The following is a 17,020-nucleotide window of genomic DNA, read 5'->3' on the forward strand; positions in this document are numbered from 1 at the left end:
AATAAAAGAACGACTGGCCGAGTCTATGCCCCCCTCCCCCATCCCCCACCCCTGCGCTCGCCTGGATGTACCTTTGTTGCATTGTGTACTCAAGAGGCCCATCACACACTCGCAGACGGCATCAATAAATCCCGCACGTTCTAACATCCACTGGCTTCAATAAACAAAGATCCCCCGTATAGCCTTAACAGACTTGGGGCAAGTGCTGCGAGCGAGCACCAAAGAAGGCCGGGACGGCACAGGAAGTGGTGGGTGGCTAATACCACTCCCGGCCGCCTTTGTCTCCTCAGTGGCGATGTTTATACATACTTCGCACCGGGCACTCGTTTGAGGCTGAGTTGACCTCGGAGAAGCTCAGGACCGATTCAGATAATTGTCACCGGTGTTGGCCGTGAGCGGGAATCAAACTCGGGTGACGGGTTCGTAGTGCAGCGCAATAACCGCTGCGCCACCGCTCCCCACAGTCCACGCTCGCGACCACCTATGGGTGCCTCTTCAAACTGAGCAGCGTCTTGAAGTGCGGAAAGATTTAGCCGCTATCTTCTTGGTTCTTTCGGGAAAGTCACGTAGAAGGGAAATAATAAAATAATAAAAATAAAACATATCAAATACAATTCTCACGACGTTTCGGCCACAACGCAAGCAGCCGTCCTCAGGTGAAGAACAGGGCTGTTGGAAAGATATTCGGACGCTGTCTTTCCGACAGCCCTGTTCTTCACCTGAGGACAGCTGCTTGCGTTGTGGCCGAAACGTCGTGATAATTTTATTTTATTATGTTTTATTATTATTTCATTATTTCCCTTCTACGTGATGACCTTACCGAAAGAACCAAGAAGCTGAATCCCTGCAGTCACGAAAGCTTTAAATCGAGATTTATCCGCTCTCTACATCCACGTTCCATTGCAGTAATGACTCGCCTGTCCACCCACGAACACGCACGAGAGACCCCCCATTTACTTGCGTAGAGGACCCTCCGAATTCATAGACCCGAGAGAGACTCACAGAGACGTTGTGACCGACCGCCTCGATGGACAACGTGGATACAAACCCACGGTCTCTGCACAGCACCCGGAGATGCGCTCGCATTCAGACGGCGGGTAGATCCGCGCATCGCATTCGCAATTCCATTCACTCCGCCGTGCGTCCAGATCGCGCTGGGTGGTCCAGGGCGGAGGCTGCTTTGAGCTACGGGAGATGAAGTCGCGCGCTTCCCGCGTGGAGTCTGCTCCAGGTGGAGGAGCTCAGTCCCCGCACTCACACGCCCCCCCCCCCCGCACGGTGCGTGATCTGGCAAAGGGGCGAGAGGGCGGGGGAACGAACGAAGCTTCGTGACCTCCCGGCGTCTCCTCCCCCGTCTCCCGCCCCCTGGCTCCGTCCTCCTTCCTCCGCATGTATTCCCTCTGCTCCCCACTGACCACTCCCATTCATTCATTGAGCGCGGCTCCTCCGCGCTGCGCCGCGCCCCGCTGCCCCGACGCTGCGCTCCGCGCTCCCGATGCGTCCGCGCGTCACTCGGCGGTGCCGACGCCACCGAAGAGGAGGAGGAGGAGAAGAAGCGCCGTGCGGCCTCGAGTGCGTGGAACGGCGCCCCTCCTGTCGATAGCACGACCACAACCAACACCACCAGAAGCAGCAGCAGCAGCAGCAGCGCTATCAATCAGCATGCCGTCCCCGCGGGCAACCCGGCTTCCCATTCCCCTCCTCCTCCTGGCGGTGGCCGCGCTGGGCGCGTCGGACGCGGCCGTTCCGCCGCCGCCGCTGCGCTTCTCCGTGGACGAGGAGAGCCCTCCCGGGACGGCGCTGGGCAACCTGGCCCAGGCATTGGGGCTGAGCGCCGCGGAGCTGCGGGCGAGGAGGCCCGACGTCATCTCGGCGTCCTTCCGCGTGGCCCCCGAGAGCGGCGATCTGACGACGGCGTCGCGCTTCGACCGCGAGTCGCTGTGCCCGGGCCCCTCCGGCGCCGACGACCTCCCGCCGTGCACGCTAGACGTGCCCGTGGTGCTGGAGGGGCCCTCCGAGGTGCGCCACGTGCGCGTGGAGGTGCTCGACGTCAACGACCACGCGCCCGAGTTCGCGTCCCACTCGACGGTGCTTAACGTGTCCGAGGCGACGCCGCCGGGGACCGCGTTCCCCCTCGAGGCGGCGCGGGACCTCGACGCGGGCGCCAACTCGGTGCGCGGCTACGAGCTCAGCGGCACGGACGCGTTCGGCCTCGACGAGTCGGCGGCGTGGGGGCCGGCCGACGGGCCGGCCTTCCCCTCGCTGCGCCTGCTGAGGCCTCTGGACCGCGAGGAGCGCGCGGTGCACGCGTTCACGCTCACGGCGCGTGACGGGGCCGCGCAGCCGCGGGTCGCCACGCAGCGCGTCGTCGTGCGCGTCCTCGACGCGAACGACAACGCGCCCGTCTTCTCGCAGGTCGTCTACCACGCGCGCCTCCGCGAGGGCGCACCCCGGGGCCTCCTGGTGGCGCGCCTCAACGCCACGGACGCCGACGAGGGCGACAACGGCCGCGTCGAGTACTCGGCGCGCGGCCGCTCGGACCCGCGCGCCCGCGACCTCTTCTCGGTGGATCGCACCACGGGCGAGGTGAGGCTGCGCGGCGCGCTGGACCGCGAGCAGGCGGCCACGCTGGAGCTGCGCGTCCAGGCCAGGGACCTGGGGCCCGACCCCATGACGGGCTACGCCAAGGTGCTCGTCACGGTGCTCGACGAGAACGACAACGCGCCGCGCATCGCCCTCGGCGTGGACGCAGAGGGCACGGCGCGCGTCCCCGAAGGCGAGGCCCCCGGCTCCCTCGTGGCCTCGCTGCTCGTCAGCGACCCCGACGACGGAGACAACGGTCGCTACCGCTGCTGGCTGGAAGGAGGAGGCCCCTTCGAGCTGCTGCGCGGCGACGCGGGCTACTCCGTCGTCACGTCCGCGACGCTCGACCGCGAGACGACCGACTCCTACGAGCTGCTCGTGCGCGCCGAGGATCGGGGCTCGCCGCCGCTCGACGCCTCGGCGCCGCTGCGCGTCGTGGTGACGGACCGGAACGACAACGCGCCCGGATTCACGCGCGGCGCCTACGAGTTCTCCCTGCTCGAGAACAACGTCCCGGGCGCCTTCGTGGCGACGGTGGAGGCCACGGACCCGGACCTGGGCGACAACGGCCGCGTGGTGTACTCGATCGCGCCAGGCGGCTCCCCGCCCGCGCTCTCCTACGTCTCCGTCGACGGCGTGAGCGGCAAGATCTACGCGCTGCGCTCGCTCGACAGGGAGTCCCTGCCGCGCCTGAGCTTCGCGGTGGAGGCGCGGGACCTGGGCGAGCCGCAGCTCAACAGCACCGCGCGGGTCACCATCGCGGTGCGCGACGCCAACGACAACGCGCCCGCGGTGTCGATGCCGCGGCTGCGTAACGGGAACGCGACGCGCCGCGTGCTGCGGCAATCGGCGCGCGGCTCCGTCGTGCTGCGCGTGCAGGCCACGGACGCGGACGAGGGCGACAACGGCAGGGTGAGCTACTCCGTCGTCCACACGGAGGAGGAGGAGGGGGGCGAGGCGCTCGGATGGTTCGCGGTGGACGCGCGGAGCGGGGAGCTCACGAACGCGCGGAGCTTCGCGCCGGGCGATCCGGGGAGGTTCGAGGTGACGGTGGAGGCGCGCGACCACGGCAGCCCTGCGCTGACGGCGCGCGCGACCATCACCGTCATCCTGGTGGACACCGTGGACGAGCTCAATCCCGGCGACGACGACTTGGACGGCGCTGACGATGGCAGCAGCAGCAGCAGCGGCGGCAGCAGCAGCGGCGGCGAGGGCGAGAGCGGGAGCAGCACCACGGGCGGCGAAGCGGGCCGCATGCCGCTCTCGCTGATCCTCATCATCGCGCTTGGGGGAGTTTGCTCGCTGCTCTTCGTCGCCATGGTGGTGATCGCTGTGGTGTGCAAGCGCGAGAACAAGGAGATCCGCACCTACAACTGCCGCACGGCCGAGGCCTACCTCTACCGCAAGCCGCACAAGGCCATCAGCAAGCGCGACATCGTCGTGGTGCCGCCGAGCGAGGCGGCCGCGCGCCGTGGCCCGCGGCCGGCCGCGCTCGGGGAGTGCAGCGCGGAGGGGGAGCGGGAGCCGGGCCAGGGGGCGCCCCACGTGCCAGAGTCCCCCGAACAGCGCGCACAGGTGAGGGGTGGGGTGGGGGTGGGAGTGAGGGGCGGGGTGGGGAGGGGAGCGATGCGTGGGAGGGGGGGGCGTTGACTCGAGTCGGCTGACCTATTTGACCGCGGTGATGAGGGCCGTGAGTCTGGACCTTCGATTCGATGCATTGTTAACTTGACGATTGTCGCGTCTTCATATTCCCGTCTCGTTTGTGTTCTGTATCGCTGGCTGTCTTGTTCACTGCTTGCTGGTTTAGCTTTGGGCAACTGCTGTCAGTCTAAATGTAACGCAAATTACGCAAATCTCGCATAATCCAGTCTCACGATTCTGGTGAATGACGCTGCGTCGGTACGAACCGACTTCAATCGACGATATCGGCATCGTCTCGCGATTGTGTTGCCATCACGAGTCCGCATCGCTTAGACCAGTGGTTCTTCTTCTTCTTCACACGGGGTGCAATCACCCCCTGGGCGTGCGAGATGCCCTTTCTGGGTGGTGCGAGACATGCCCAGATTTCTTTTGAAGGTAAATCATCGAAACACAAATTAAGCACGGGCACCAAACGCTACGTATTTATTAGCATTATAATTGTTTAACCATTGAGAACCACTGGCCTGGAGGAAAGTGCTCTTCCCCAATAGCATCGTCTCTCTTTATAAGACCAGCGGAAAGTGTTTAGTTACGCCGTGACTTCGCTAATGAGCCCCAGCAGGCTGGAACAGCCGTGAGAACTCTTGGAGAGGTCCGGTAGACTGAGACACAGCGAGGGAGTAAGTGTAGCGGTAGTGTAGGAGTCATATTCTTAGGTTTTTTCGGTAAAGTCACGTAGGTAAAACATTAAAATTAATAAAAGTAAAATAAAATAAAAATCACGTTTCGGAGGCAACACAAGCTTCCGTCTTCAGTGTGTGTTGCCTCCGAAACGTCGTGATTTTTATTTTATTTTTTTATTAATTTTAATGTTTTACCTACGTGACTTTACCGAAAAAACCTAAGAATATGAATCCTTGCAGTCACGAAAGCTTCAAATCTAGAATTAGTGTAGGAGTCGTGTAGGGGTAGTGTAGCGGTAGTGTGGGGGTTAGTGCGCTGCGCTACGAACTCGGCGATCAGGCCAGGGGCTGGCCACCCACCCTCATCGTGAGCCGTGCCGGCCTTCATAGGTATTCGTGAACATAACTTGCCCCAACAGTCTGTGGGGATCGTTGTCTTTGCGCGTGATTTATAAACCAGGATGTGGGTCACGGGGGACTGAATCCGTCCGACTCTGTGTTGGTCACAAAGCGTGTTTGTGTGGTACCGCAGTCGGGTCCGCCGAAAGGTCCCCACCGATCAGGAGGGAGAGAGTCTCCCTCCCCCGCCCCCTACAATAACATCCACCTTACACACACACCTTGCACACCTTACACACACACACATCTTACACACACACCTTGTACACACACACCGTACACACACACCTCACACACACCTTACACACACCTTACACACACACCTTACACACACACACCGTACACACACCTTACACATACACCTTACACACACACACCTTACACACACACCTTACACACACACATACACGCCTCATACACACCTTACACACACACACCTTACACACACACACCTTACACACACACACCGTACACACACCTTACACACACACACACACACCTTACACACACACACACCTTACACACACACACCTTACACACACACACCTTACACACACACACCGTACACACACCTTACACACACACCTCACACACCGTACACAGGAGCACTAAATTAGTTCATTTGATTGATGATGACGCATATAAAGGTGAAACCGATTCATAAGTTCACATGGTTAAATAAAGGATGCGGTACTCTTTGGTTAATTCGGTAAAGTCACGTTGGTATAAAATAAAATTAGATTCATTTTATTTAAATATAATACATTTTAGTTTATTTTTAAATAAAATACAATTTATTTTATTAAATACAATTTATTTTATTGTATACCTTCGTGACTTTATTTTATACCCACGTGACTTTACCGAAAGAACCAAAGAGTATGGATCCCTGCAGTCACGACAACTTCAAATCTAGATGAAATGAAGCGGCTTAACATAGATTATTCGATTAAAACACGGTTGCAGAGCATTATATAAAAAAGCCAAGCGCCCAGCAACAAACAGTACAATTGAAGGTGTGAGCATAGACGAGAGTTCATGGGTGTGTTGAATCGGGGCACGGGTTGTGAAGTTGAAATGGGCAGCGGAGAACGGAGAGAGGATGGACGGATTAGCACCCCTTGTTGGAAGCTCCGAGTACGGAGGAGGTGGCGATGATGATGATGATGATTGTGATGCTTAGGGAGGAGACGTGGAGATTTTCGATGTTCCGTCTCTCGCCGCAGGTCACCCGAAAGAGCCGGACGGATCTGCCTTGCAGCGGCGGCGGCAGCAACGGCAGCAGGTACAAGCCACATGCGTGTTGTTGTTATTATTGATACCATCACGAGCAGAGGTCCCGTTGTTGTTGTGGTTGTGGTCGTGTCTCCGCTACGGGAGATAAGAGCCAGCTGTGATGTCCACCCATCTTGTCAGAGTGCCCCTGTACTCGGAGCACTGAAAGTAATCTATAATTATCTCTTAAATGTAATGGCACGATGCCGAGGTAATACGTATTTAGTTCTCTACGATGTAGAGAATATTTGCGGCGTAAGATGTACGTTCATTGGAGCACGCGTTGAAAAGTTAGAGCGATTTTAAGTGAACCGTGGTCAGGGTTCTGTATTCGCTTCTTCCACCTCTTGTGTGTCTATGTCTGTTGTTGTTGTTATTATTGGTGTGGTTCCTGAACGTCTTCCTCCTTCGCCGTGCAGCCAGTTGCCCGGCTAGTTTCGGTGACGATGCGGGCCCACAGCTGCCACTAAGAACAACAAACAACAACAACACGATCGTGGCAAATCGCCCGATGATGCTGGATGTAATTACCAGCGACACGTCATGGTGCTCAAATTGTAAAAGTTGTGGATTTACTCTGCAACACACCGGTGGGCTGAAGTAGTAACTAATTAGCGTGTTGCTTACGTGACAAATCCCTTACTAATTGGCTGTGTCGGGTGGTGGAGGGTTACGCCACAACATTTAAACTTACGCGATGTAACCCAAAAGCACTTTATTATGAACAGAGTTATCGTTGGGGTGGTGAGAAGCCCGGACAAGCAGCCAGCCGGGAAACTCGAGGCGTAGATGATGTTTAAGCTTAGTATGAGACAATGCGCTTGTTTAACCAAGGGAAGCCCCAGCGAGTCTCAAAGTGCCATTGTTCAGGCGGGTCACGCCAAGTTCTTGTCCACAATATGGGGGCGATGTTGCTGTTACGTGGCAACATTTTGAATGGAGTCATTTGTTGGTGATGTGTTTTTTTGTTTGCATTTGGTTGTTTTGTGGCCAACATCAGTGAGTGCGTGGGGTTTGTCGCTCGCTGTGGGAGGGATGAAACCGGAGGAAACCCACCGCAGAGCACAGGGAAAGAACATGCAAACTCGACGCAGAACAACGCCCCGTTCGGGAATTGAACTCAGGTGGTTGTTTGTTTTGAGGAGTCTTTGTGATGACCGCGCAGCCACCCTCGTCGCTCGATATATAAAATAATGGTGATGAGAGTGATTATGGGACGCACAGGTGAATGGCCTAGAGGCACCGCTAAACATAAGGGTTTAATAAATAAGACAAATAGTTCACTACTTTAGCCCACCGGTGTGTTGAAGAGTGAATCCACAACATTCACAGTTTTTGAGTACGACGTCTCGCTGGTAATTACATCCAGCATCATCGGGCAATTCGCCAGAATGGATGTAATTACCAGCGAAACGTCGTACTCAAAAACTGTAAATGTTGTGGATTCACTCTTCAACACACCGGTGGGCTAAAGTAGTGAACTATTTGTCTTTTGTCAACGTGACACTTTTTTGCTGATTGGCCGTGTCGGGCGGTGGAGGGTTACGACACATTTATAAATAACGCGATCTAACGATTATTATGAATAATATTGGTCGCGAAAGCCTCCCACGTGTTAAACTTTAATAAAGAATTTGAGCTAGACAACTGGAGACGTGAGTCGGAGGAACACAGCAGAGTGTGTGCGAACCAGCTACTGACAAGGTCAGTTGCAAAATCATCTCAAACAATGAATGGAAAGTGTCAAATCAGCACGCAGAGAGACAGAGAGAAAGAGAGAGCTGCACGCTCGGATATAAATTGCGAGGCATACAGAGGAACACGGACATTAGAAGCGTCATCACAGTGACTGCTCAGACACGTGAGTGGGCAGCTTATAGGCAGGACACGTGGGTAGGAGGAACGATGGTCAAGGATGATGACGGAGTGGCAGCCAAGGAATGGAACGCGTCCCAGAGGACGTTCGCCGCAGGAGATGGATCAATGAAATCAGCTTGCGTGTTGGGGCTGGTTGGATGGTTGCATAAAATGGATAATTAAAGACGGCGACGGCTTGGAGAGGCGTTCATCCAGCAGTGGATTGAGCACGAGTGACGAATGGTGACAGAAAAGTCACTTCGAGTCCTCGGCTCCAAGTGGGCCCTCGCTGTGGGATGTTTTGTCCAATTCTCATCACGAGAGTTTGCCTTCGCGTCTGGGAGGAAACCAGAAGTGCCCGGAGAAAACCCCCACCACACGCGCAGGGGACAACGCCTACAGCGAGGCTTTCACGAGCTCACTTGTCGTACTGCCGTGTCCTGGCCACCACGGAGTTTTGTTGTTGTTTTGTTTTAAAGCGTGACCCACAAACCCCATGGCCTCCAAAGCGATGGATCACGGAGGGCGTGCGCCATTGTGATCGAGGCGATGCAAGGGGCTTAGTTTCAGCCGGGTCCATGCGGGTCCAGCACCCGAGATGACACTGCGGGCACTTACACATCCAGAAGAGCGCCTAGCGCGAGGGCTGCGCGTGTAGCCGCTGCGAACGTGCCACCTGCTCTGCTCGCCCCCCAGTCTTAGCGAGCGACACGGGGACGAATCCAGCGAGATTTGAAGCTCCCGAGTGATCGCGGTCCCCACGCAGCCAGGCGAGCTGAGAGTGGGGGGCCCCGAGAGGAGACGGCGGCGTAGGGGGCGGGGAGGAGGGCACCGTCGGGGTAGACCGTGGTGGGTCGCGCGTTTCCTGTGCGGCAGCAGTAGCAGCAGTTGCTGCGAAATCTGGCAGAAGAGAGTGGAAAGCATTGGCAGCGAGGAGGAGGAGGAGATGGCGGGGTAGCGTTGGTACCCAGAGCTGTAGCGAGATATTCTGGCGCCCAGGAACAAGGGTGGGTGACTTCCTCTCTTCCACCCCCCACCTCCCTCCCGAGCCCTCCTGATGCGGCGCCGGCACCGCCCCACCAACAATGTGAACCACCAGCCCCGCCTTCACTTGTGTCCAACAATTCGGCTCACACGAACTTCTCATTGGGGGGGGCGGGCGGGGGGCATTGCCGCTCCCCTCGGAGTGGGGGGCGCCCGAGACAGCCGCCCCCCAACTCGCTCCGCTCGCCCGCTCAGCTTCCGCCCGCTCTCGGTGACAAATGATGACTTTGGCCGCGGGCGAAATCTCGATCTTGTTTGGTCACCGCCCCGTTCTGACCACGGACTCGCCCCCCCCTCTCCCCCCGCACGTGTCTCTGAACGTCCGCGCTGCGTTGCAGGGAGTCGGGCGGGCTAGGAGTTGGGCCGAGGCGAGGCGGCGGCGTTGGTGGCGGTGGTGATGGCGGTGGTGGTGGTGGTGATGATGGGAGACCACGCGCTGACCACAGGGTCAGATTCGCGTTCAGGATTAGACTTAGTGCGAGGAGCTTTCTCATGTGCAACAGAGCAGGTAACCCTCAACCCGCCCCTCCCACCCCACCCCCCAGGGTATCGTGTCCCCCCGCCCCTCCCCTCCCCCCGCCCCCCTCGACCCCCTCGCTCTGCTCATAAATCCTCTCAGTCGCGAAATTCTCCGCATCGTCCCCCGCCACGTGGACTTGCCAGCGTTCGTGGTCCCGTGCGCGCTTCTCTTGCCTCCGTGTCAATGTCCACCAATCGAACACCGACCAGCGTGGTGAAGCATGGTCAAATAATCTCCCTCCCACCACCACCACGGCTCACTGCTGGATGAGTGGCAGAGGTCGCAAACGGGTTTTGATTCCTTACCCGTACCCGGCCGCACCAGGGTCGCAATCGGGTACGGGTACCCGATTGCGACCTCTGGGATGAAGCCATGTTGCAGGCGCGGGTGGGTTGATTCTTGATATTGTGAGAAGAGACAAGACGTTGGGAAATTAGTGACAAGCGGTTATTCACCAGTGTCTCACTGGCCTACCCGTACCCGGCCGCACCAGGGTCGCAAACGGGTACCCGCACCCGGCCGGGTACGGGTAGCCGGGTATCAGGTAGGGTGTACGGGTATCGGGTACCCGGTTGCGACCTCTGATATTGAGTGGCCCCCTCCGCCAGGCGGGCGGGTTTTGTACGCGTGGGGTTATTGGCCCCATCCGTCACCATGACGGTGTCAGTAACGCATACGCTGCTGTCCTTGTAGTTCGCTCCTCCCTCTGATGCACACTGCGTAGCCCTCACAGCAGCAGTAGCAAGCCGGGAGCACTTGCTTGTTGATATTCACGGTGGCCACGAATACAGCAACTATATCCGGGGCCCTTGCCCGCTTAGCTTCCGAGATCTGATGAGATCCGGGCGCTCTCTCTCTCTCCGCGTGATCTGGTCACACGTAGTGACATCCGTCAAACATTCCCAACCAACACCACCACCACCACGAGGCCTTCAATCAACATGGGCACATCCATGCGTCGTGGGGATTGGGCTGTGGAGGAGAACTGGGGGAGGCGGGCGGTGGGGGTGGTGGCACTTTCGCATCAAATACAGGGTACAGGTGGAGCCCTGCAATCGCTGGCTCACGCCACTGCTGGCAGAGAGCGCTCTTGGAGAGCTTCATTCAAGAGGGCATTGCGGCCGGCGCCACCACCTTGGCCACACTTTGCTTTGCTCTCTCTACTGCTAGCGGAAGAGCCTCCCTGAGAAGGGGCTCGAGAGAAGGGTGGGCAGAGGCGGCGGAAGGGGCGGCGGGGAGTTGTGGAATCTTGCCCTTCATTGTTTCAAGCCGCCGATCATTGACGAACATTAGTTACGATAAAATTAGAGCGCAAGTTTTGCCGGCAGGCTGGAGAGAAGGACGGGCTGATGGTTACCCTCCAAAGGACGTGGCGGGCTTGCTCGTTACAATGAGCACAATTTACGACCCTTTGTTAATCCACCGCTGGATGTACGAGTTTTTAAAACGTTTATTTATTTGACGAAATTTCGCAAACCCCTCTAAGGGCGTGCGCGGCCCACGCCCTTTCCGGCACGCGTCTCCCACTGCGCCCCCCCCCCTTCCCACCCATTCATTGTTCGAGCCAACACAATGGGGCTCCCCCCCTCCTCCTCCTCCCCCGCACGGTTTTTTCTTTCTCAAGTCGTTTGTCGTGGCCGCGATTCGCGTCGAGGAGCGACGCGCCACGGACGGCTCCTTCCCCGTTCCCTCCTCGTGCTCTCTCCGGTAAATCTGAACGTGTTTACTGGCCACGCGCCCGTGAAGATCAAGCGAAAGTCCAGTTGGTTGTGCGTGAGACAACAGCCGTCATTTCTCCTGGGCCCTGCGTTGGCAGCAGCAGTGCAGGTACGGGCTGGAACAAACAAAATCGGCATTCATCGTGAAGCCTACGCTACCCTACATTAGACTCCAGAGTCAGCGCCACCGATATAATCTGGGTTTGAACCTGGGTTTCGGCTGCCTACGATGAATGGTGGGTTCTCATGAGTTGATGTTTATTTTGTTAAACCAGGTGGTGAGGACTCACGAGACGAGCATCATTTGCAAGAGTGACCTGGGGCATTAGACTGGCCAGCAGAGGGCAGTGATTGCTGCTGCTGCTGTGTATAACCCTCAAAGAGTAATTTGCGGTATAATTGTGGACCCTGACACCGGCACACAACGGCCTACTATTTAGAATGACATCAGTCGGATCTTTCATATCCACTGTGAAGCAGATAGAGGGTACTGCTGTGCTTGATACATCTGCGATGGTTAACCAGGGTCGCCGCTTGAATCGAACGGTGAACCTCTGCAATCACTCGGCCACATCGCCAGCCGAGGTGGAGGGAGTTGATGGTCACAGCCCGTTCATCAATAACTGCGCACACACACACAAGACGGATTAAATTTACGTGGATTTTCACTTAATCTATCAACATTCCAGCTCTAAGAACTAAACGATCAGCTTGACATTGATGCAAAACACTCCACAGTAGTCAGTTTAACACGTCGTATAGGCGGTCGCGACGAATATAATCCATAATAGAGGTGTTTTGGGTTAGATCGCGTAAAAATATAAATGTGTCGTTAAAACCCGCCACCACCCGACACAGCCAACTAGTAAGGGTTGTCACGTAAACAGAACGTGGCCAATTCGTCACTAGTACAGCACTAACCGGTTGTGTGTTGGAGAGCCAAGCCACAACATTTACAATCTGAGTACGACGTTTTGCCAGTAATTACAACTAGCTTCATCAGGGCTGATGTTGGCGGGGGGGGGGGTAGTCGGTCTAGAGCTTGCCTGCCTCCACCCCCGCCCCCCCTCGTGCCCCCACCCCCTGTCCCCTGTCCCCTGCCCCCCCTCGTGCCCCTACCCCCTGTACCCCCCCGCCCCCCCTCGTGCCCCCACTCCCTGTCCCCCCCTCTTGCCCCCCCCTCCCTGTCTCGCACTCTTTCCAGCGCCCTCACCAGCATCGCCCCCATTTCTTGAGGCATAATCAGTTGTGGGTGGGGGGGCTCACACTTAAACCATAACGACCCCCCCCCCCCCACTATTTTGTTGTTGTTGTATTCGGTGGCAGCGTGGGAAGGGAACTGCTGCGAGATGAGATAAACAATGGGTGGGTGGGGGGGGGTGTGTGAGGACGTGGGTGGGGGGGGGTACTACGGAACGCGAGCCCCCGGGGATATTTACACTTTGCGATGGTTCGCGAACACAGCCACCAGTAGCGGCCCCCTCCCTGCCTCCGACTCGTCCCGCGGGACCCCAATCTCACATCAGCCAGAGAACAAACACTCGGCACGGATACACGGGAGGAACTGGCGGCTTTGCCCTTCAACCAAAAGGCTTTGGAAAGTCTCTTGCCATGTCAGATTTTTTGTCAGAATTTTTCCCTTGATTTTTGTTGTTGTTGCTGTTGTTGGTTGTTTGCAAAAACATGACGAGTTGACTAATCATGTTGAATTACAAAACGCGTGCGGGGCTTGTGGGGCGGAGACGCGTGCGTGGGACTTACACCGGCAGGCAGAGAGACCAGCAGCCCAGATATGAGATGTTTTTTTTTGGTAATTTATACCAGAGGAGGAATCCGATGACCTATGAAGATATTTCTTTTTTCACAGACGTTCAGTAGGGGCGGGTCTGAAAAGAAGTTACGCCAACAAAAAAACAATACAACAACATGATAGCGGTTTCAAGGTATAGGAAAACAAATCGCTAAATGAATAAAAATAAAATCAAAACGCGCACGGTGCGCCCAGCGCAGAGACTCCCCGCGAGTGGAGCGGTAGAGGCGCCGTCTGGGCCTTCACGCAGCAGCGGATGGAGCATGACACCCACGCCAAAAAGCACGGAGTCCCAGGCTGAATTTGTTCTATACCCAGGCGCAGTGCCGGATTATCGCAGTAGCACAAGTAGCGACGTATGCTACGTGCCCCGCACTTTCAAGTGCCCCGCGCTAAATGCTTTCAAGCTATCAACTCCGGTTTAGTGATTCTGCACTTGCTCTATTGCTATAGTACTATACCGCCTTCAACTTATACGAACGACTGGGTGTCTAAGGCTAGCGATTTGTCGTATTATCTGGCTGTATAGCAAATGAAAAAATACAATTACTTTACTGTGGAAGTGAAAAATGTGTGTTTTAATATGTATGTGTTTTTAAATATTTAGGGGTCCTTTATAACATCATGCTTACAGGCCCATCACTAGCTTAATCCGGCACTACTCGGGCGAGAACTCAAGAGAGGCCACAGGGATTGAGTCTCACCCGGGGGGGGGGGGGGGGGTCACCTGAGTGACGGGAGCGAAACCAACCAAAGTCGCAGCGGAGAGACACGCGGATTGAAGAGCAGCGTATGGCGAGATCGACGTCGTTGACGCCGTGGAAGAGTCGAGAAGCGGCCTTGCACAGGTTGCGTCGTGGCGAGAGGTGGCGGTGGTGCCGGTCGGCAACAAACGAATAACACAGTGGGGCAGCCAAGGGATGGAACGCGTCACAGAGGTCGCTCGCCGCGGGAGATGTAGCGATGAAATCAGGTGGATGGTTTGCATCTTTGAATCTGCGATTCTCAGACACCCGCGAGAAGTAACCGTGAATGTTTCTGTTCCTCGTCCCCCCCCCCCCATCCTCTCCTCCTCTTCCCTCCGAATCCTTGAACCCGACCCTGCCCGCACCCTTCCTGGCTTCTTCCCAGGGGGTCACGGTGCCCGGTGTAGCAGCAGCAGCGGCGGCAGCAGCAGTAGCAGCAGGGGTCGCGCATCCCCATGCAACATCAGCAGTGGTGGCGGCAGCCACGTGGATTACAGATGCAACGTGCACGCGCAGCCGGGACCCCAGGCGCGTCCTTGTTCATTCCTCACCTTCGGGAAAGATGAACGCCAGCTCGCAGAGCAGCAGCAACAGCAGCAGCTGACGACTAAGAAGGAAGACGTCGGTGCAGTTGCTGGCGCTGGAGCCTGTAACGGTGCCAGCAGCAGCAGGAGCAGCTGCAGCAGCAGCAGCTGTAGTGACGCTGCCGAACTGAGCGCCTTTCTCGGGGAGTGCGTGGCGCGGTACTGCAGTCACGAGTCTCAACCAGAGGCGCGCTGCAGCAAGAGCCACCGGCTGCTGCTGTCTTCGTCGTCATCTTCATCATCATCCTCATCAGCAGCAGCAGATTTGGAGTGCGGACTCGACTCGCTGTGCAGTCGAGATGAGGACGCGAGGGGAGAGGAGGATGAGGACGATGAGAGGAGCGTGGGGTTCCTCAGAGTGCTGAGCGTTGATAGTGACGGTGGTGACGGTAGTGATGGCGGTAGCGGTGATGAGGACGATGGTGGTGGTGGTGGTTATGATGACGCCACGTGCTCGCACCACCACGTGCGGCGCGACGATGCCAGACTCGTGTTGGACCTCACGCTGGAGCAGGTCGACGGAGTCACCGTGTGATCTGTCCCAAATGCGGGTCAGACCGCAGCGCCGGGTCCGCTTACCTGCATCGAATCATTTGCGCCGCATCGAATCATTTGCGCCGCTCTCGTCAAGTTAACCGCAACGGGACTCGACCGGCAGTCGTCCTCCCCCCCGCGCCCGCTCCCCGTGTTTGTCCGAGGTGCGCTGGGCAACGTGGCGACTCCGTGAGCTTTGCAGCTTCTCGGACGTTCCCTTCGCACGTCGAGACGTCCGGGACGGCGCTAGGGAGGGTTGGTGGGTCCCAGTCGGCGCCGATGTTCCTCGATCGTGTCGAGCACGGCGGCTGTCACCCTCGGCTCTCATTGCCGAGTGCTGTCCGCACAGAAGCCGCGTGGAATGGCCACCGAGACCAGGTGGTGCATGGGGCGGTGGTGGAGGGGGGTGTCGAGGGCGGTGGCGCAGTGGTTAGCGCACTCCGCTATGTGAAACCGACAAGCCGAGTTCGATTCCCGGCACACGGCCAACATCAGTGGCGAGCGATATCTAAACCGGGAATTAATGCCCAGTGTCCCTCCCCAAGACCTCACCAATCTGCGCGCTGCTCAGCGTGGTGAAGTATGTTCAAATCAGTGGCGTAGTGTGGTTGGTTCCCTAAGACCGAAATTAGTTCTTTAAAACTATACTCTTTGTTTTTTTTCGGTAAAGTCACGTCGGTAAAAAATTGAAATAAAATAAATCACGACGTTTCGGGCGCAACACAAGTTGTCGACACACTTAAGTGGTTGTGCTTTCGCTAAGTTGTCCCCACCTGAAGATGGACGCTTGTGTTGCGCCCGAAACGTCGTGACTTAATTTATTGAATGTTTTTACCTACGTGACTTTACCGAAAAAACCAAAGAGTATGAATCCTTGCAGTCACGAAAACTTCAAATCTAGTTCTTCAATATGATAATTGTTTTTTTACCCTTTTATCTGGCAACAAAACTGACACATGGTGAGACTAGGTTCTAAGGAAAGCTGTCTCGGGTGTGGACCTATCAACTTCAACGACAGTGCACACATTATCAGAGTTATGTTTTTTGTTTGCATTGACTGCAGGTATTGTGGTCTATGCAAACATGACTCCTTGTGAAAAAGGTGTCAGTTTTGTTGCCAGATAAAAGGGTAAAAAAAAACAATTATCATATTTTTTACTGGCAAATGAGGTTCCAATGGTAGTTCTTTAATACTTTTTTTCTTCTCGTTTCATTCCCACGTCCAATTCAAACCGCCCCCCAACCCCTTCTGTAGCTTGGCGCCTGCGCCACGGTGCAGTTGCACTGCCTGCGCACTCAGCAGCTTGAGAGCCGCCGGGATCAAACAGCCACCCATGGCCAAAGCGACACGGGGAGAGGGGGGGGCTTTAACTGCTAAAGCAGCAGTGTGGTTTGATGTCTGAACATTACGATATTACATAGAGCAGCTATAGTTTACAAAATGTGCAGTGTATATGCGAAGACAATCGACAGTGTGCATGCGAGTTACCGCTCGAACCGCCCTGGATGTAAATATTCTCGTCGAGTATTTTTCTCGCACGTAATTCTGATTCGGGCATGCGCGTTGAATAATAGTAACAATAAATGTGTGCGCGCGCGCCTCTGTGAGCTCTCGTCGGCGTTGTG

At 56.5% G+C, this 17,020-nt stretch overlaps 1 protein-coding gene across 2 annotated transcripts; it reads left to right on the plus strand.

Annotated features, from left to right (window-relative positions):
- Positions 1-1,423: 1,423 nt before the first annotated feature.
- On the plus strand, positions 1,424-16,987 carry LOC133349948 (protocadherin-10-like). 2 transcript variants are annotated; one of them, XM_061563850.1, is made up of 4 exons: positions 1,424-4,158; positions 6,533-6,591; positions 9,821-9,990; positions 14,662-16,987. In XM_061563850.1, exons 1-4 carry the CDS (start codon positions 1,663-1,665, stop codon positions 15,393-15,395), a joined length of 3,459 nt encoding a protein of 1,152 aa, XP_061419834.1. In that variant the 5' UTR covers positions 1,424-1,662; the 3' UTR covers positions 15,396-16,987. The 2 variants fall into 2 exon arrangements, with proteins under 2 accessions (XP_061419834.1, XP_061419836.1); XM_061563852.1 differs by lacking the exon at positions 9,821-9,990 and having other exon boundaries at positions 14,662-14,816.
- The last annotated feature ends 33 nt before the right edge of the window (positions 16,988-17,020 follow it).

Source organism: Lethenteron reissneri, chromosome 32 (assembly GCF_015708825.2).
Source record: "Lethenteron reissneri isolate LAM-NWPU_2019-01 chromosome 32, ASM1570882v1, whole genome shotgun sequence".
NCBI classification, from domain to species: domain Eukaryota; kingdom Metazoa; phylum Chordata; class Hyperoartia; order Petromyzontiformes; family Petromyzontidae; genus Lethenteron; species Lethenteron reissneri.

Coding starts and splice junctions, on each gene's coding strand:
- LOC133349948 (XM_061563850.1), top strand. CDS start 1,663: ATGCCGTCCCCGCGGGCAACCCGGCTTCCCATTCCCCTCCTCCTCCTG. Junction 4,159..6,532: donor CCCCCGAACAGCGCGCACAG/GTGAGGGGTGGG, acceptor CTCTCGCCGCAG/GTCACCCGAAAGAGCCGGAC. Junction 6,592..9,820: donor GGCGGCAGCAACGGCAGCAG/GTACAAGCCACA, acceptor GCTGCGTTGCAG/GGAGTCGGGCGGGCTAGGAG.